We start from the raw sequence: 17,880 nt of genomic DNA on the forward strand, positions 1-17,880 counted from the left end.
TGCTTGTTGTCGAAGTGCTATACATGCTGACTCTTGATTACATTCCAAGTACGCTGTTTTGTACTGCTGTCTGTTTTAGTCCTGCGTCACAGTCTTATTGCTCCACCCACACAGAAAAGCCATTTAAAATAAGCACTTCTCCTATAGAATATCCTGCATGATGCAGAGCACTCCAGCATGGAACTTTCATTCCTTTCTAGTTCCCCACAAAACCTTTCTGTCTACATTTACTTATTCAGTGTTGTAATCCTTCTGGTTTCTGCTTTTCTATGCTTTACTTATTGTCAGCAGTGATAGTTGATATGTTTAAGGTGTTTCATTTCTCAATAACATATTTGCAGGTTACTGTTTAAAGTCCATAAAAACTCAACAGAACTACACGTGTATTGGCAAGAGGGTGGGTATTTGGAGGCAAGCAAATTTTTCATTCCAACCAAATCAAAATATACATTAATTATTCTAGTAGTAACTGCCTCTGACCAGGGCATTGCAGTACCCAACCATCCAAAATGTAACTTCTACAGGAAGCCTCCTGGTGTCTACAGGGTTAGGCTGAACAGAGTTCCAATCACAGCCCACAATAAATTCAATAGTCATCAATGAGCAAAAAGACAAGTATCTTTACCTTAATACCTTGCTGTCCAATACCAGGGGCTCCTGGAGGACCATAAGGACCAGGAGGACCAGGCTCACCCTAGAGAAAGAAACAGCAATATGTTAGGTCAACTCAATAGTGTTTATGAAGCAGCTCTTACATGGGCAGCATTGTTTTAGGGGCTTTGATGGTAACAACAAAACCTAGTACACAGTCCCTGCCCTCAGAGTTATAATTGTTTATAACCCAGTAGGAAAGACAACATGGACCTAGTCAAACTATCCACTAGGCACAGGAGGCACAGTAACTAGGGCCACAATACTTTAACATTTTACCCCACATTAAATTAAATGTTTCCATTTTAATGTTTTAAATCAGAATAAAAAATAAACAAAATGGCAATGAACAGATAATAATGAATTTAGCCTGGATTATATTTGTCTTTATATCAATTCAGTCATAAAACATAGGGGTTTTTTTGTTTGTTTTTTTTTGTCTTTTGTCTTTTTCCGTGTCTGGCAACGGATCGCAACCCTCAGTGTTGCCCCCGTACCGGACCGGGACCGGCAACGGGATCGCAACCCTCGTTGTTGCTCCCGCGCCTCGCTCAGCCAGTGAGCGGGAACCGGTCTATAAAATATAGTTTTTAATATTTTTTTATGGAAGAAGGAGCCCACAAACGCAAAAGTTTTTAGGATCCATTAAAGTCATAATGTAGCCCTCACTCATATTCAACAAGTCTTTATTAAGTGCTCTAGCAGACACATTTTATTTCCTACCTAAGAGCCATCCTCTCCCCTCTTTCCTTCCCTGCTGACAGAACCCTGATTTGCTTTTGCTCTCAGAGGTGTAAGATGAATGAAATTGATCTAATGCAAGGTTGGAATCTTCTTCTCCTTTGCCACTGATTGATCTAGGTTGGTCCTGTGGCTCAGTTCTGACAAGTGAGATGTGGGGGACCCTACTGGATGCAAAGGCCTCTGCCTCTTCTTTCCTACATGGAGATGTGATAACTATCTTATAACTAGGAAGCAATAATATCTAGGATGAAAGCCAAAAGTTGAAGAGAACTATGCAGAAAAAATTGAAAAGAGCCTACCTTCTGGATGACCCAGTCCTGGACTACCTATTTTCAAGCATTCTATTTACTCAACAACAAGAGCTCTTACGATTTATGCCACTATTAATTAATATTTCTGTTACTCGAAGCAAGAGCATTTTCATTTAATACAGCCTACTGTGTGCAGGACCATAATAGAATTCAGGCATTTTAAAATTGGATGAGACCATTGCAACTCAAACCCCTACATTTCTCAAGTGAGGAATCTGAGTCCCGGAATGGTTACCTGGCCTGCCCAAACTCACACCTCAGTATCACTCACACAGATATGGCTCTTCAGGTCTCTCAGGATTCTGGCCCTGAGGTAGGGGAAAGTAGAGTGGCTATTGATTCCAAATGCTTTTTTTATAATGCTTATTTTTCTGCTTATTACAATAATATATATTATATTGTAGAAAATTTGTCATACATTAAAAACCATACATACAAAGAAAATTTTTAATTACCCATCTAAAACTACTATTAGTTTTGGGTGTGTTTCCTTTCAGTTTTTTATACACACATGTACCTTTCATTTATGCTAAGGAAGACTTCTGAATACTCTGTGTTTGAGTTAATAAATACTTGATATTAACAATTTCATTCAACTTAAAGACTTTTCTCTTCATGCTTGTACTAACCAACAGTAATTGAGACTTTTTACAGATTAAGGGAAATGAAGAAATCTTCACTAATATTAAAATCTCAATTCACCCCAGAAGCTTGTGATTTTTGAGGGAACACCTAGTAACCAGAGCAATGATCCGTTGCTATGGTAGAGGTATTAGTTTAAAGAAGGCTGTTGACTTTGACCAATTGTAAAGGGGAAAAAGAAGGGACAAAAAGAAGGGTCACAGTCAAATCAGTACTCTAAAAGATATGCCCAGGCTCAAGATGGATTAAAACAAATAAACCTGCCTCAAAATCAGATGTCAGAGTTTATAATCCTTTGGCATTTAAGTGGATTGAATTTAAAAGTACCTACTATTCATCTTGTTGAGTACTAATCAATCTGTCAGATAAATCGATTTGAATTTTCCCTTTAAAATTCTAAAGTTGTACTTATTTTTCTATATAGATTCTCTATCTCATAATCTCCATGTGAGTGTGAATGTGTGTGAATGTGAGTGTGAGCATGTGCAGGGACAGCAAGGAGGTTAGGTAGACCACCTTAGTTCTCTTCAGAAATTAAGAACACCCATGCTGGGGCCGGCCCGGTGGCGCACTGCGCTAGTGCGCCGCTTGGGAAGCACGGAGGCGCTCCCGCCGAGGGTTCGGATCCCACGTACAGGCCGGTTCCCGCTCACTGGCTGAGCGAGGCGCGGGGGCAACGCCGAGGGTTGCGATCCTGTTGCCGGTCCCGGTCCGGTGCGGGGGCGACACTGAGGGTTGCGATCCGTTGCCGGACACGGAAAAAGACAAAAAAAAAAAGAACACCCATGCTGTGAGCCTCAAGAGCAGAGGAAGCCAACGATTAACAAAAACCTATTATTGGGCCGGCCCGGTGGTGCACTGGATAGTGCGCCGCTTGGGAAGCGTGGCGGCGCTCCCGCCCGAGGGTTCGGATCCCACATACAGACCGGTTCCTGCTCACTGGCTGAGCGAGGCGCGGGAGCAACGCCGAGGGTTGCAATCCCGTTGCCGGTCCCCGGTCCGGTACGGGGGCAACACTGAGGGTTGCGATCCATTGCCGGACACGGAAAAAGACAAAAAAAATAAAAAAATAAAAACCTACTATTTACAAGCACTGCCCTGACACTTTATATACATTATCTCATTTAATCTTCTCACAATCCTAGGAAGTAGGGTTTTTTTTTTTTCCATTTTATGGTATTGGAATATAATTTCCATTTTTAATTTATTTTTCAGCATGTATAGAATCACAGGGGGAAAAAACATGGCTCTGAAGTCATTCAGTCTAGTGGAATCCTGGCTCTATCATTTACCAACAGTTTGAGTGTTTGCAACATCGCTATGTAAAATGAGGACAATTTTATCTACCTCGTAGGGTTGTTGAGAGGATTCAAGGTACTGTCTGTAAAGCATGTAAGTCATAATCAGCAACATAGTAGCTTTTTAATATGTGTAGATTCAATTGCTATTCTCCAGACTTTTATTGATCAACCTGATACCAGGCTGGTGCTCAATAAAGGTCTGTTGAATTATTATAATTAAGGATCAGATTAAATAATTAGAGACAGAAATCATATTGCACCTATACTTTGCAGAAGCTTGCAGTCTGGCTGAAGAGACAAATGAATTCAAAACAAAATACAAACATGTGAATGACCTATAATAAAGACATTAGCAGAGCATATAAGACTCTGAGGCAGAAATGTTTAATTCTGCCTTAAGGAATTGGGAAAGTTTCACAAAGTAGAGGAGATATTTGATCTGAACAAAGAATTAGGAATGATAGCTAGTCTGGTGAAAAAGAAAAGGAACAAAAGTTCAGGAAAAGGAAAGAGCATGAGGCGTAAAATAATGTGAAATGTTCTGGGGACAGTGAGAAGCCCTATGGGCTCACAGGGCCAGGAATGAGGCGACAATAGGGTCACTGTCTAGATCTGCACTGTCCAGTGGAAACATGCAGCAAGCCGAGCCACACCCCGTATGTAATTTAAAATTTTCTAGTAGTCACATTAAAAAAATTTTTTAAAACAGATGAATTATAATTAATAATATATTTTACTAACCCAATATGTCTAAAATATTATTTCAGTATGTAATCAATATTTTTTTTTTTTTGTCTTTTTTCCATGTCCAGCAACGGATCGCAACCCTCACTGTTGCCCCCGTACCGGACCGGGGACCGGCAACGGGATTGCAAGCCTCGGTGTTGCTCCCGTGCCTCGCTCAGCCAGTGAGCGGGAGCCGGTCTGTATGTGGGATCCAAACCCTCGGACGGGAGCGCCACCGCGCTTCCCAAGCGGCGCACTATCCAGTGCGCCACCGGGCCGGCCCTGTAATCAATATTTTAAAGAGTATTAATGATTATATTTTTCACTATTTTTTAATACTAAGTCTTTGAAATCCAATGTGTATCTTACCCTTATAGCACATCTCAGTTTGTACATGCCATATTTCAAGTGCTCAATAGCCATGTGTGGCTGCTGTAACAAATAGTGAGGCTTAAAGTGATTAGAGGCTAGAGTCCTGGGTCAGAACCATGGACAGTACCTACATTTAAGTGGGGTGGGAGTGGGAGAACACAAAGACATCTTTCAGGCAGTTGGAGAAAAAGAAAATTTCAAAAGGAACTCATCGTTTCCAAACACAAACTCATAATCTTTCACTCCTGGTCCTGGTCATCTTCCAGTGTTCTCTATCTCAGAAAAGGGCACCACAATTCCTCCTGTGTGAAACCAGAACCTAGGGATCATTCTTGACACCTCCCTCCCTCTCCCACCATATGCACTGCATTGCCAACACTTATCAACATGCCTCCTAAATACCTCTCAAATCCATCAACCTCTCTGATCCTCTATCATGCCTCTAAACTAATATCATCTCTTGTTCAGACTACAACAAAGTCCTTAGTATTCCACCTACATCCCCTCTAGCCCACTCCAATTTATTTCCTACGTTGCTGTTAGAGTAATCTTTAAATTTTAATTTTAATGTGAATAAAAGCCCTTTCCCTCTGCTGGTAGGGTAAAGACAGAGCTACTTACAAAGCCCTGCATGGCATGGTCCTGCAGCCTCTCCAGTCACATCTGTCATCAGTCACCTCTTCCCTCAGCACCCTGGCAGCACTGACATTTGTTCTGTTGTACTTGCCTTGCATCTTCCTGCCACGAGATCTTTGCACATACCATTCTCTCTGTGTGAGAGCTCTGACCTCCCTCTTTCCTAGTAATTCTTACTCATCCTTCAGATCTTATTTTAAGCAATATGGCTTCAAGAAGGGTTTCTCTGATCAGATAAAATCCCTATTGTACGTACTAGAGTATCAATAGCACTATTTTCTTTTTTCTGAGCATTCATTACAGTTGCAACTTTGTATTTCTTGGTGTATTAATGTGTCTCCCCCATAGACTTTGGGGAGGATGCATGTGATTTTGCTCCACTTTGCATTCTCGATGCTTAGCTTATTATTATAATTCACTCAACCATCTATGCATCAAACATCTACTGAGCATCAGTTAGGGAGCAGGGACTGTGCTAGCTATGGGAGGTGAACAAAACAGGAACCAGGGTCTAGGCTGGGGGAGTTGCATGTCTGGAAATGTTCCTCTGGAGTTCCCTCTGGTTTACTTAAATTCTCAACCAGGAGCAACTATACATAAATTACATGAGAATACCAAGCATGTCTTATACAGTTTCTTCTAAAGACTCACCCAGACAAAACAAGCCATTTCTTTTCTGCTGAAAGAGTAATGAAATCACAATAAATGTCCTATGGCTACCCTGTAAGGAAAGTTCAGCTAAAGAAAACCCAACACTCCCCATTCCTGCACTGGCTCTAGCTAAAAGCAAATCCTCTTTTCCCTAAGACAATAAATAATGAGTGGCTACCCAAGACTCTGAATTAAGGATAGAACTTTACCATTTCTTGATAATACAATTATGAACAATTAAATCACACCTGGTTTCTTCTTAACATTGGAAAGATGTTTTAGCAACTTCTTTTTATTATCCCCCATATATTTTTATAGCACCAACTTTAATATTTTAAGTCTTGTGGCAAATATTCTCATGAATTCCAAATGGGAGAAAATGATGGATGAGCATTTCGTAGGTGCAGAATGGGTCAAGTGTAACCAGAATACCTTCTTAGCTGGAACTCAGTGACGTGATGACTGTATACAGAGGCTTGGAAGAAAAGTCAAGAAAGACCCTTTTTTTAGATGAAAGGAAAGGGGAAGATGCTGGAAGCTAATATTTATTAAGCACTTATTAAATCAAACTCCATTTTTAGCACCTAATTTCTCTTGTTTCAGAGGAAGTATTTTGTAATAAAAGACTTGTTTTTAGAAAACATATCAGGATAGGCTTGGTCTACATTACTGTAGACTTGTCAAAATACTAAACTGCTTAATAAAAACTACCAACACACATAGCACTTATTCTGTAAAAGGTGCTTTTCTAAGTGTTTTATATATTAACTTAATGCAATCCTGACAACAACTCTAGGAGATAGGTACCATTATTAACCCACCACATGGATAAGAAAACTGAGTCACAGGGAGGTAAAGTAACTTGCCCAAATCACACATCTAATAAAATATCAGGCTGGGTTTCAACCACAGTAGTCTGGTTTAGAACCAGTGCTGTCAACCACTATGCTATACCGACTCTTGAGACTTTTCAATTCTTTTTTTAAGGTATTCCAGGAATCGTTTGATTGTAGACTAAATTCATACCTTTGTTATAAGATTGAAACACAAAAGTTAGATAGTTACATTCTACTCATAATTGAAGATCCATCATATGAAGACAGAGTCTCTAAAATAAAATATAAGCCAAGGGGATATATAATTTATGCAAGTTGACTCACATGCCAGATCAGGTACGTGATGGTCTACCAGGATCAGCGCTGTCATGGAATTAGTGGTAAAGGTAATGTAAATTATAATTGGCAATACTGTGACCATACAATGTAACTCTGCATATAAACTAATAATTAAAAAACTACACAGAGTCTGGAAGCACCATTATTTCAAATCTCTAAGTAAAATCTTTATTGAATACCATCTACTTGGGTAAGAGAGAAGACCACAGTCCACACACAACCTACTTACGCTTACCAAATAAGAAAATATGAAGAATTGGTGAAGAATATAATGAAAATTTAAGCATTGTATCAGATTTTAGTAACTCTTAACTCACTTTCTGGATTTCTATTAGTTTAAACCACATGAAATTGACAGTATTTGACCATGTTTGCCCTACAAAAAATGACAATTCATATGATTCAAGCTAACAGAAAAGTCACACTTTAACATATATAACAAAATCGAGGGAGTTGTGTGTCATTTTCCCTAAAAGGAAGGCCCAGTCAGCAGCCCATCAGGAGAGCTTTTGAGAATCATGGCTCTGGTGGACACTGTTTAGGCTCCTCCACCACAAAATGAGTTGCTGGAAAATATTCAGGGTGGACACTCTCAATGAATTTGAGAACAAGGACATTGGTTTATGAGACGAGATGGGTCCATAAGATAGTGTGATATGTTTCTTAAAAACTTACTCTTGGAGGCTGGCAGGAGGGGGAAATGGAGAGTTATTGTTTAATGAGTACAGAGTTTATGTTGGGATAATGAAAAAGTTTTGTGCATAGATAGTGGCAATGGTTACACAGTATTTTAAATGTATTTTTACATTACCACTGAATTGTACTCTTGCAAATTGTTCAGATAATAAATATTATGTATATTTTACCACAATTTTAGAAAAGCCTCATCCTTGGAATAAACATAATTTTCCCTGTTGCAAAGTTGCTATTGCAACTTACTTAAGGATGCTGGTGTAATTTTTTTAAAAAATTCTGATGTCCCTCTGAAGACATTGCAGTGTCTTATTCTGTTTTCCATTAGTGCTCAGTTTTACTAGGCATGTGGGTTAGACTCAACAACTTTGTGGGAAATGTTGACAGAATTTTAGGTTCTTTGGTCTGTTAGAGCTTTTACCTTGGCAGTTTCTACACACACACACACACACGCACACACGCACACGCGCGCGCGCACACACACACACACACACACACTGTGTACTCCATCTACTGAGAGCCACATATATCGGAGATTTGAGAGTGAAAGTCATCTACCTTGAAGCCATTGGCTGACATTCCACATGTTCTGGCAGCCACTTCAAGTTGTCACTATCAGTTTTATCATGTCACATGACTTAATAAGCTCATTTAGAGTCCTAGTGGGCAAATGTGCATGTAGGTCAAAGCCCTTTCCACACCAAGAATCACTAAATTACTAATGATTTTTTCCTTTTAATTAGGCCCAGAACAGAAATAGCATTTAGACTTTGACATCTCTGAAAGAAAAACAGTCACATAGTTTTTCAACTTGGCTATGATTCTTCATTTAACAGATATTTATGACTAAAATTATAAAGGGATTCTCCCTACAGACTGAGCAGTCACAACCTTGTTCAAAGTTATTAGCCTGCCTGGAGAACAAGAAAGCACATTACTGTTTTTTGACAATGAGAAAAGCTGATGTGCTTAAGTACTCTGTACTTTCAAAAGTATTTAAAATATATTACATGAAGACAAAAATACAGTCATTCTGCTAAGAGGGTTGTGAACTTAAAATTTTTTTTTGGTTTGATTAATTATTCTTCCAGGAATTGTAGATGTCTACATATGTTTCACCTGATTTACTTCACATCAAGTTATCAGGAATTATATACTGTTTTAAATCATTATTTGTTTAGTGGTTGAAAGCAACATCATGATGTTAGGAGACTGTTAGGTTTTTGAATTGTATGAGAGCTGAGATAAATCTACACAAGACATTTGTTCACGGAGAAAGTTTAAAATTAATTATAATTGGTCATATCTGTGATGCTAAACTACTTCCAAAGCACAACTGGAAATATTAGTTATATTTAGAAAATTGACCTACTAAAGCTACTAAGCTAACTTTGAGCCAAACCAAGTATTTAAATAATGACCAAAATGAGAATGTATTTTTAAAACTACTAAATCTTCATTAGTGATTTTTCTGTTCTAGTGAAAACATTGACTTTATAGAAAACATGAGGCTCTAATTCTTATACATAAAACTGCAACAAAAAAAAATTTAAGTTCCCAAGTCTTCATGCCACTTTTCAAAGAAAATGAAAGTATAAATAACACATTAGATTATTTAATGCACAAGAAGCTTTTGTTGGTTATGTCAACACTGTCCTGTTTCTCTTTATTACCCAAATACGTTGGAAGAATGGTCAATATTCCTGACTGCCACATTCTTCTCTCTGCTTCCCCCCACAACTCTTTGCCCTCTCCCCACCTTTTCTATTGAAACTGCTCTTTCAAAGGTTTCAAGTGACCTAATATTGCCAAATTAAGTGACCACTTAGGGAACTGCCTATTTGACCTGTCTGCATGATACTGTTGACTCCATTAAAAACCTTTCATTCATTCACTCATTTGTTCATTCATTCATTTGTTCAAGAAATACTTATTGCTTATCTTAAATGTATGTGCATGAGTGTGCATATCATAATTTTTTAATCTCTCAGATGTGATGGTGGCGTTCCTGACCCATTGTCACTAAACCTTCTACTTGAGACTTTTTTTAAAGTGACAGGCCTGTACACATTTGTCCAATTCTTCTGCCAATGGTCCCTATCTGAAAGAAGGCTAGCAGCATTTAAAGGTATAACACATGGATGCTAAAAAGATGGACACTTGATGAGCACAATTCCAGCTACCAGAGGTATCTGCATGTGTAATCCCAGCACCGTATGTCAGAGGCTGATAACTAGCCCTTTTGCTAAAACTGACCACTTTTCATAAAGAATCTTAAAGAAAACAGGATGTAGTATAGGGATATTTACCAGGCTTCATTAATTTCATGGTCTGTACATTTAGCTATTATTTACTTAATCTCCTCATTAGTATATCTTCTACTTGAAAAATATCTCTCATTGTTGGGAACCTCAAAAATGGGCTGGAAGTTTGACAGAGTAGGATTAGGAGTAAGTTATCCAAAAATTGTGAGATGGTGCAGACCTTGGAGTGAGCTAAATGTTTAATTTACCCCCACTTACTCCTCTTGAAATATAGTTCCACTTTATTCATTAATACTAGATCTTTTGTCCACTTTGGCTGGATGTTTGATTCACTGGAGGTTATTTGCCCTGACCATATCCATTTATTAAACTGGACCAGACTGGTGCTATTTCTCCACGGTCTTCTTGACATCTCAGAAGCTAAACTGAACATAAAGTAAAACCAAGTCTCATATGTAAAAGGTCTTTGAGTTACTTACACTTAAGTGTAGAGCAAGAAGAAAACACTTAAGGAAAAAACTCTGCAGGAAATATAATGAACATGCTAGTGTAGAACAATAGAAGGCGTCAGGAGAAGGAAGGCAATTCATCTATTAAAATAGATTAATATGTAAAATACAGTCAGCCTGCATAGCTGCAGGTTTTGCATTAGCAGATTAAACCAACTGCAGATGGAAAATTTAAAAAATAAAATAAAATAAAAATACACAGTTTTTAAATACAGTATAACTATTTACATAGCATTTATATTGTATTAGGTATTATAAGTAATCTAGAGATGATTAAACTATAGCAGAGGATGTGCATAGGTTATATGCAAATATTACACCATTTTTTATTGGGACTTGAGCATCTGTGGATTTTGGTATCCACAGGGATCATGGAAACAATCTCCAGGGATACCAAGGGACGACTGTAATCAAGTATTTTTTTGTTTGAGGATTAACATGTGGTAATGTACCTTAGGAAAAGACATCAGGGATATCTCCTAGTGCTCTTTTGGCCCTAGCACTGGAGCTGTAAGGCTAGCATGCTTCAAAGTGTCACAAGCTGCTTCCTGCACATACCACAGTGTAGTCTCTCCTACCAGGAGTACAAAGAGAGCCTTGGAAAGAGCAGATTTGTATGAGATTTGAGAAAGAAATACCCTTCAGAAATAACCTCAGAAATACATCAAGAAATGGCAAAAATTACCCAATATGGGCTTGATACACCCAGTGTTCCACTGTGTTTATTCGTTCGAAATTAATTTTGGTAACTTGCTCTCTGCCAATCTTGAGCCATTCTTTCTAGTTATCAGAGGGCCCATTGATGGCCAGATGTGACTGTAAGCGAAGCCACCGCACTGCCCCATGGAAGTCAGTGGCATTGGGCTCTTAGGGGCCCAGTCTTTCATCAGGGCACAGCGCTCTCTCCTGAGTTTGGTCCCAGGGATAAGGTTTCTCAGGCACTTGCATGATTATAATTTTAATTAATTTCAGAGACTGATGGAATGTTCTTCTTATGAATGCCACTACATGACCTTCATGTGTGGGAGAGGCTGAGGTGGCCTCTGAGCCAAGACTTCATTCTGAGAAATATCTATGTTTTGTTGCTAAGGCAACAAGGGCATTCAGGGCAGAATAGGAGCTACTACATGTGGAAAGTATTAATGATAGAAATGGTTTGTGAAACTGAGCCAGAAGCACATTTTTCCTTGATTTAACACATGCTATTTTTTTTTCCTTTTGTTATTTGGCCACCTTTTCTGAAAACCTCTTTGATAAAAAAATCCAAGGCCTAGAGCAATAGAAAGTGATTATAGTTCATGAGATAGACCATTCATAAACCAAAAACAGGGCCGGCCCGGTGGCGCACTGGATAGTGCGCCGCTTGGGAAGCGTGGCGGCGCTCCCGTCCGAGGGTTCGGATCCCACATACAGACCGGCTCCCGCTCACTGGCTGAGCGAGGCGCGGGAGCAACACCGAGGCTTGCGACCCCGTTGCCGTCCCCGGTCCGGTCCGGTGCGGGGGCAACACTGAGGGTTGCGATCCGTTGCCGGACACAGAAAAAAGACAAAAGACAAAAAAAAAAAAAAAAAAACCAAAAACATAGGCAGGCCCCATCTAGAAACTCTTATGGAAACTTTGCAAATGTTACAAGTCTAAAGGCTTCTGTTTTTAAGGTCTTGTAAGATATATAATATTTGAAAGTGCTCAATTAGCACTACTGGTTGTTGTTTATTTTTCCCAAACTGAGTCTTTTCTTTCTTTTCCTGCACTTTTAGATGAACATTATAACCAAATAGAAATTCACCTTTCAACAGACTGTTTTTGTTGTTACCAGCCAGAGTACACTAGAAGGGGAGATAGGCACAATTTCCATACTGTCCAAAAGAAATGCCTTTATCTCAGGCCATCGATATCCAGTAAATTCAGTAATTTTATTAAGGGGACAAATATAATATGGACGTTAAGATCAGACTTCTGGGTTTGAATCCTGAATCTGTCCTTTACTTACTCTATAGACTCGGATCCATTGTTTAAACTCTTTGTGCCTTAGCCTAATCTATACAGTAGGGAGAAGAATAGATCATGCCTCAAAAGGTGGTATTAGTGTTCGATGAGTATTTAGAACTGTACTGTACATAGCAAATGTACAATAAATAAATGTTAGCTATTTTTGTAGGAATAGTTTAGTTTCAAAATAAATAGTTCTTCTTGTGCCCATTAGAAAATACAGAAGTAGTGGATTTTAGAGATTTTTTTTGCACAAATAGCAGTTTCTTTAAAATTTTTCTCATAAAATGATAATAGGTGAAAATAAATAAGTCTTTATACAGTATAACACTATTTCCAGACTGATAACAAAATAGTTTATTATGTTTTCAAAATTTAGAAATATATTGGGGGGGGGGCAAGATGAAATCACTCCCTGAAGAGAACAGACCTAAGGTTACCAGACGTGGGAAAGGGAGTTAGTGAGAAATTGGTAAAGGGCCATGAAAAATAATTACATTGTATAATGTTGAATATACTAATTATCCTGATTTGAGCATCACATATTGCACCCAGGTATTGATACTCAACAAGGTACCCCACAGATACATACAATCAATTATGTTTCAATAAAAAATGAATCACTCCCCGAAACCTGACTTTTAAGACAGTACACTAATAAATGCATAAAATTTTTTTAAAAATAGTTAATGATCAATGTGACATGGATCTTTAACAAACACAAAGAGTATTAGAAATTATACGGAAATTAGTAACCTTAAACCAAAGTATAATTGACAGGGAGAAAGGGAAGCTCACTCCCACCTCACAGCATCACAAAACTCCCGATATTCTCTACAAATTGACATCTTTTCGATTGGCAATGAGTTTTGTGTGTTCATTTGGCAGTGAGCTTTGTGATTAAAACCTAGGTGGCAATTTTATGTCATGTATATTTAACTACAATTAATTTTTTTTTAATTCAAAAGATTTAAAGACAGGCCTTTGGGAAATTGATTAAGTTCTCAAATACTTTTGGAAAAATGAATCCTTTCACAGTTATGCTATGAAAATCAAACACGAAGTGCTATTATGTCAGAAAAATTATAACCCCCCCCCAAAAAAAACACTTGACATTTATTAAGATTTAATGGATTGTTGGAATTAAAAGCTAAATTTTGTTGAAATAAATTTTTTTAAATACCTAAATGGTAAGTCTGCTAGACATAAAGAGAAGTGACACATGATGGCACCTTTTTATGGACTTGTCCCCCCACCACCACCACTGCACAGCCACCATAACCCAAGCTGCGTGTGCTGCTCCCAGCCCAGCACCTCCCCAAAGCCCTCCAAGGCTGATGGAAACTGTTGACTTCCAGGCTTCATTTCTCATTTCCAAAATGAAAATGTTGTGCCAGTATGATCTCTAACATCCCTTGTGGCTCAGACATTCTATAATTCTGTCACTGTTGCAAACCCTAGGCCTGATCCTTGATTTTAAGGCTCTTTTTCACAAACATGAAAATTATCGTCTTAGATAACCATAGAATTCTAGAAATATGTGTGGACTGTCAAAACATATTTTTTTCTTGCTGCAGGATTTTACCTACAGCCAAAGCTGTTTTATGAGAACATCTACTCAGTATTCAATAGGGCCATTTCAGAGAGAATCGATCATAGGCAAGGACCAAAAAAAGACAGTTTCCCCAGTGAAATTTAAGCACCCCCTCCACCCCCTGCTGAGAAGCCCATTCTACTTTAGTTTGCCAGTTAAAAGTGGCCTGGGAAATCAGATGCTCTCATTATCTCATTAAAAGTCCTACACTTGTCACTCCATTTCCTCTCTCTGGAAAATGAACACTCAAGAGGCCCAGCTGCTCTCTACAACTTAAATTTAATATCACCCTTAAAAAATTTTAATGTAACCCTTAAACTTAATATCATCCTTAAAAGCTTGGCTTTATCTAGGGTCATTTGGGGATGGCATCTTCTGCTATTACTGCCACAAATTCCACCCAACTCCTGTCACCATTCATAGGATATTTACTATATCAGAGAAATTTACTAAGCATTAAGAAGAGTTAAAAATTGTTATAATGGCCCTGCCTTATAACCGGGTCTTTTAAAGACCCCTCTTATCAGCATCTTCTGGTTCTATTTGGTTCCTATTCAGCTCCTCACTATCTGTCTTGCCTGGTTATCTGTGGAATGATAAAACAAGCATGGAACAGATGTTTGCCCTGTAATTTAAAAAAAAGCTGGATTTCTGCTGGTATAACAGTTATAAATTCCCTTCTCTTCTAAACTGTGTACTGAGTTGGCATCGCACGTGGAAAATTCAGTGATTTGAATTTTGTACTTGTTACTGCTTTTCAGTTTCTAGTGAGCCATAAAATAACTAAAGGTCAGGAGTAAAAAGGAAACACAGAAAATGTTCTAGATAATAACTTATATTTAATAATGCCCTGTTGAATAATATAATAATAAATGATAAAGCTATGCCACTGATTTTCTGCATGTACTTGAACTTGATTCCATGTCTAGACCTGCGATTATTGCGTATTTCCAAAGGTATTTCTTCAAAGGGTCTATTGACATTTACAAAAGCATTGAAATTTAACAAATTTAACAATGAGTCTATTAACAAAAACATGCATTACTATAGCGCATTAGAGGGGTCTTTGACCTGCCTGTCTTTAACCAAATAGTAAGATTACCTTATTGCCTTGAAATCCCTTCGGGCCTGGATTGCCGGGAGGTCCACTAATGCCCTGCTCCAAGATGAAACCAAGAATTAGTTCTGTGTTCAAAAGGCCATACAGGTATGAATTATTCTTTACAGTCCCTAGAGATCCTGGAGTTAGAAGTCAGACTATATAACCTAGAGCTAAATTGGGATTACATTCAACTGAGGAATGGGATGAAACAAAATTCCTTAAATCAAATAAGCAGCTTCTAAAATAGCACTTAAGAAGAGAGCAAGACTGTATGAACAAGATGTTTGTTTTTAAACCTGTGTTTCTAACCTTATTCCTGTTCTAGACCCCCTTTTTGAAAGATTTTACCTATTAAACATCTTTTTTTTTTTACTATCTAAGGCATACACAAGTATAATTGAAAGAGCTTCCAATGAATGACCCTGTGATAACCAGAGTTCCTGCCCTGCCCTGACAATTCCATGCCAAAGCAATGGAGTTGATGGTTAACTAAATGTTGTCTAGGATATTTGGGGTAAAAATGTAATTTTCAGTTGGCTTTTTGAAATACCGAAATTAACTCCACACCCATCCCCATTATAACTTTACAAGAGACAAGTCCCTAGACCAGAAAAAATTAATTCAAATTATTTTCTGAAATCCATGGGATATGTCCAACTTAAATAAATACCTTAAAGAATTATTCCATATTATAGAGCATTAACTACTTGTAGTGATGAAACAATACAAATCCCGTAATTTAGATAAAATGCATAGCTCTTCCAACTATGTTTAGTACCAATGCAAAATCAGTTAACAACCTGCTCTTAACTACTTCAACTTTCTCCATCTTCCCAGACTCTATCTACTTCTTTAACTTCATCACATCAACTATTCACTAAGTAGACTGGCCTGCTTGTACGTATCTTTCAGGAACCTGAGTTCGTTTATCAAAACTTGGGGAAATGGTTTCTAAATTTTGTTGTACATTGGAATCATCTGGGTGATGGATTTTGACGTGACCGGAGCCGTTGTGCACACAATAAGCACAAAATAGCCACCAGCCTTGTCTTCCACTCCAGCACCAAACCCCTCAGCGCTTCCCTTTACGAGAAGCCTCCTGACTTAAACAGAAACCCTTTTGCTTCTGCAAGGGTGCAATTCTCCACCCTGGTTGCATAGTTTCCACATTAGCATAATGCCCCTCCTTGATGGCATCAGCCAGCCCTTGGCTCACTGTATAAACTCTCCCACCCCCACACCTGGTGCTGTCCTCCCTTTTGAGGGCAGCCCTGGTATGCCCCCCACTTTGGGCACAGCCTGGCAGATTCTTTTCCTTTAATAAAGCTTGATCGCTACCTGGAGTCTCAGCTCACTTTCTTTCACTGGGTATCCTTAAAAATACTGATACCTCACTCCAATCACCAGATATTCTCATTTAATTGGTAGAGGGTGCAAGTGGACAAAGGGATTTTTAAAAGCTCCCCAGGTGATTCTAATCCAGACTTAGATTTGATTTTAGCCTCTTTACCTGAAGTCCTCTGGGTCCCTTTTGTCCATATGGCCCTGGGGATCCCTGTGGAATAAAATTAATAAGTTGCTCTAAATATTCATCTTCAAAATTCAATGGTTTTAGGTAGAGGGGAGGGAAAGTATTTGGGGGTAATTTTCAGTCTTCCCTGGTTATCCAAACATCAAAGCCAACAAATTGAAATGATCCTAATTAACAAGCCAACTAAAGGTCAAACTTTCCTTTAGTAAACAAACTCCTTGAAAATACAATTTTAGGTCTAAGTCCTTGACCTATATATTGATATTATGATCATAGTAAAGGAATTACTTCATTAATTCTAAGATTCCTTAGAAGGCAGTAAATTTGGAATATTGTTTCTTCCAAGGCAATGTCAGTTAAATTAACAATGTAGTGAGTTTTCATAATAGCTAGATTACTCTTTTTTCCATCAAGACATGAAACTTGGCAAAAGGCTATATATACTCAATACTCTCCTAATAGAAAATATTTCAATGTTTCATAACTAGGAAACCCTTTAACAATTATTTTTATGAGAGCATAATATACTTTCTCTTTTCCCAGATTTCCACTTTTTTTTTTTTTTGGCTGCTTATCAAAGCATAAAAGAAAGTATTAACACTTTGTCAATTATAGAAAAAGGTAAAGAAAAAATTTTAAAAATCACACAGAGGCAAGTGCATATTTTTAGGCATATTTTCATCCAGTTTTATTCCCAATAGATTTTTCTTCAAGTAAGTTGATCAAAATATATATTCAATTTTGTGTCCTATTTGGCCTTACATTATATCAAAAATATTTTTCCATGTCATTTAAAACTTTTAGTAAAAATAAGATATACAAATGGCCAACAGACATATGAAAATATGCTCAACATCACTCAGCATCCGGGAAATGCAAATCAAAACCACACTGAGATACCATCTCACCCCAGTTAGGATGGCTAAAATCCAAAAGACTCTGAATGATAAATGCTGGCGAGGTTGCGGAGAAAAAGGAACTCTCATAC

General features: G+C 38.0%; 1 protein-coding gene across 2 annotated transcripts in view; it reads right to left on the bottom strand.

Annotated features, from left to right (window-relative positions):
• COL28A1 (collagen, type XXVIII, alpha 1) overlaps positions 1–17,880 on the bottom strand; it is a 172,275-nt gene that overhangs the window by 126,631 nt on the left and 27,764 nt on the right. For both annotated transcript variants that reach the window (XM_008569867.1, XM_008569866.1), the window contains 3 exons: positions 16,872–16,916; positions 15,362–15,415; positions 626–694 (listed from right to left, as the gene is read on the bottom strand). In XM_008569867.1, coding sequence (XP_008568089.1) covers positions 626–694; positions 15,362–15,415; positions 16,872–16,916 — 168 coding nt within the window. The remainder of the gene's footprint in view (positions 1–625; positions 695–15,361; positions 15,416–16,871; positions 16,917–17,880) is intronic.

This window comes from Galeopterus variegatus, unplaced genomic scaffold, assembly GCF_000696425.1.
Source record: "Galeopterus variegatus unplaced genomic scaffold, G_variegatus-3.0.2 Scaffold538, whole genome shotgun sequence".
Taxonomy (NCBI): domain Eukaryota; kingdom Metazoa; phylum Chordata; class Mammalia; order Dermoptera; family Cynocephalidae; genus Galeopterus; species Galeopterus variegatus.